The sequence below is a fragment of the Empidonax traillii genome, unplaced genomic scaffold (assembly GCF_003031625.1).
Source record: "Empidonax traillii isolate 1590-97213 ecotype Southwest subspecies unplaced genomic scaffold, ASM303162v1 scaffold3568:size12318, whole genome shotgun sequence".
In the NCBI taxonomy this organism is placed as follows: Eukaryota; Metazoa; Chordata; class Aves; order Passeriformes; family Tyrannidae; genus Empidonax; species Empidonax traillii.
The window spans coordinates 7,153-9,064 of record NW_020958761.1 but is presented as its reverse complement, the minus strand read 5'-3'; the positions used below and the strand labels follow the sequence as shown (position 1 = coordinate 9,064).

At 72.1% G+C, this 1,912-nt stretch overlaps 1 protein-coding gene across 1 annotated transcript in view; it reads left to right on the top strand.

The window, feature by feature from the left end:
* Window positions 1-2: 2 nt before the first annotated feature.
* ZNF687 (zinc finger protein 687) overlaps window positions 3-1,912 on the top strand; it is a gene marked incomplete at its 5' end in the record, with an annotated part of 8,634 nt that continues 6,724 nt past the window's right edge. Inside the window, one exon of the mRNA XM_027910476.1 lies at window positions 3-1,910. Coding sequence (XP_027766277.1) covers window positions 3-1,910 — 1,908 coding nt within the window. The remainder of the gene's footprint in view (window positions 1,911-1,912) is intronic.

Here is a 1,912-nt window from a genome sequence, read left to right as displayed (position 1 = left end):
TGGGGGCCCGGCTGCTCCAGAACGGTTTTGGTGCCGCCGCCGCCACCGACGCCCCCCGGTCCCCCCCCGGCGGGGCCAGGGCGGCCGACGGGGCCAACGGGGAGTGCTGGGGGAAGGAGAAAGGCCCCAAGGCCCTGGATCTGTTCTCCCACTTCAGCCCCGAGCCCGGCGAGGAGCCCGCCCTGCTGGACAGAGCCCCCCCACCCCGCGAGGGCAGGGCCAAGGAGAAGGCGCTGGCGGTGCCGTCGCTGTCCCCGTCCCCCGGCCCGGGCCTGGACTGCAAAGGGGACGGCCCCGACAAGCTGCCCCCGAATTTCCCGCAGCCCTTCGAGCCGGGCCAGGCCATCAAGAAGGAGGAATCGGACCCCGAGGAGGTGGTGGGGCGTGAGCCCAGCCCCAAGGGCCTGGCGGTGGCCCTGGGGGACGGCCCCCTGGAGCACCTCAAGTCGGTGACTGTTCGTTACCCCCCACCGGAGGACTCGGCCCTGCCGCCCTGGCCCGGCCCGGAGCCCGCCCTGCCGGGGGCTGAGGTGAAACACTCGCCCCGCAGCCCCCACGAGCCCTTCTACAAACCCCCCTCGCCCCGGGGGCTGCCCCCCGCCCCCAGGGACGGCCTCTCCCTCAAGGAGGAGCGGGAAGGGCTGGAGAAAGGCGTGGGGAGCCCGCAGAGCGCGTCCAGCCCCGAGGACGAGGAGGAGGACGAGGAAGAGGAGGAGGAGGAGGAAGAAGAGGGGGGCAACAACAACGACTCCCCTTCCTCCAGCTCCTCGCGGCCGCTCAAGGTGAGGATCAAAACCATCAAGACCTCCTGCGGCAGCATCACCAGGACGGTCACCAGGGTGTCCTCGGACTCGGAGCCGGGCTGTGCCAGAGCAGAGCAGAGCTCCCAGGAGCCGGCCCCGGAGGGCTCAGCACCCACCCCGAGGGAGGATGGACCCCTGGAGGGCTCGCCCAAGGACAGGCCGGAGCTCTGCAGCCCCTCCAAGGCGGCGGAGGGGCCCAGGATGGTCAGCGTGCAGCTGGGCGGCGGTGCCAAGCTGCCGGGCGCGGTGCTGCCCGTGTCGGCCATCCAGAGCGCCAGCAGCGCCATGCTCATCGCCGCCAGCGTGGCCCAGCAGAAGGCCGTGGTGCTGCCCGCCAAGCCCGGCAAGGCCGTGGCCAAGAACATCATCAACCTGGTGCCGCAGAGCCTGCCCCGCGCCGACGGCAGGGGCGGCACGGCCGGTGCCACCAGCGCCGCCACCAGCACCCCCAAGGTGAACGGCGCCGCCGTGGTGATGGTGCAGCCGCAGAAACCGCCCCCGCCCGCCCTGGCCGGCACCGTCATCTCCCGCAGCCAGTCCAGCCTGGTGGAGGCCTTCAACAAGATCCTCAACAGCAAGAACCTCCTGCCCACCTACAAGCCCAACCTGAACCCGCCCGCCGACGCCAGCCTGGCCCTGCCGCCCTTCGGCTACCGCTGCCTGGAGTGCGGCGACGCCTTCGCGCTGGAGAAGAGCCTGGCCCGGCACTACGACCGGCGCAGCATGAGGATCGAGGTCACCTGCAACCACTGCACCAAGCGCCTGGTGTTCTTCAACAAGTGCAGCCTGCTGCTGCACGCCCGCGAGCACAAGGACAAGGGGCTGGTCATGCAGTGCTCGCACCTCGTCATGCGCCCCATCGCCCTGGACCAGATGGTGGGCCAGCCCGACATCACCCCCCTGGTGCCCGTGGCCTCCTTCCCGCCGGGCAGGGTGGCCCAGGACGGCCCCGGCGCGGCCAACGGGGCGCAGGAGCCGCCGGTGCTGCCCCTGGGGGGCGGGGGGGCCCCCGAGCAGGGCAGCTACAGCTGCTTCAGGTGCCTGGAGTGCAAGGAGCAGTGCAAGGACAAGGCCGGGCTGGCGGCGCATTTCCAGCAGCCCGGCAGCGC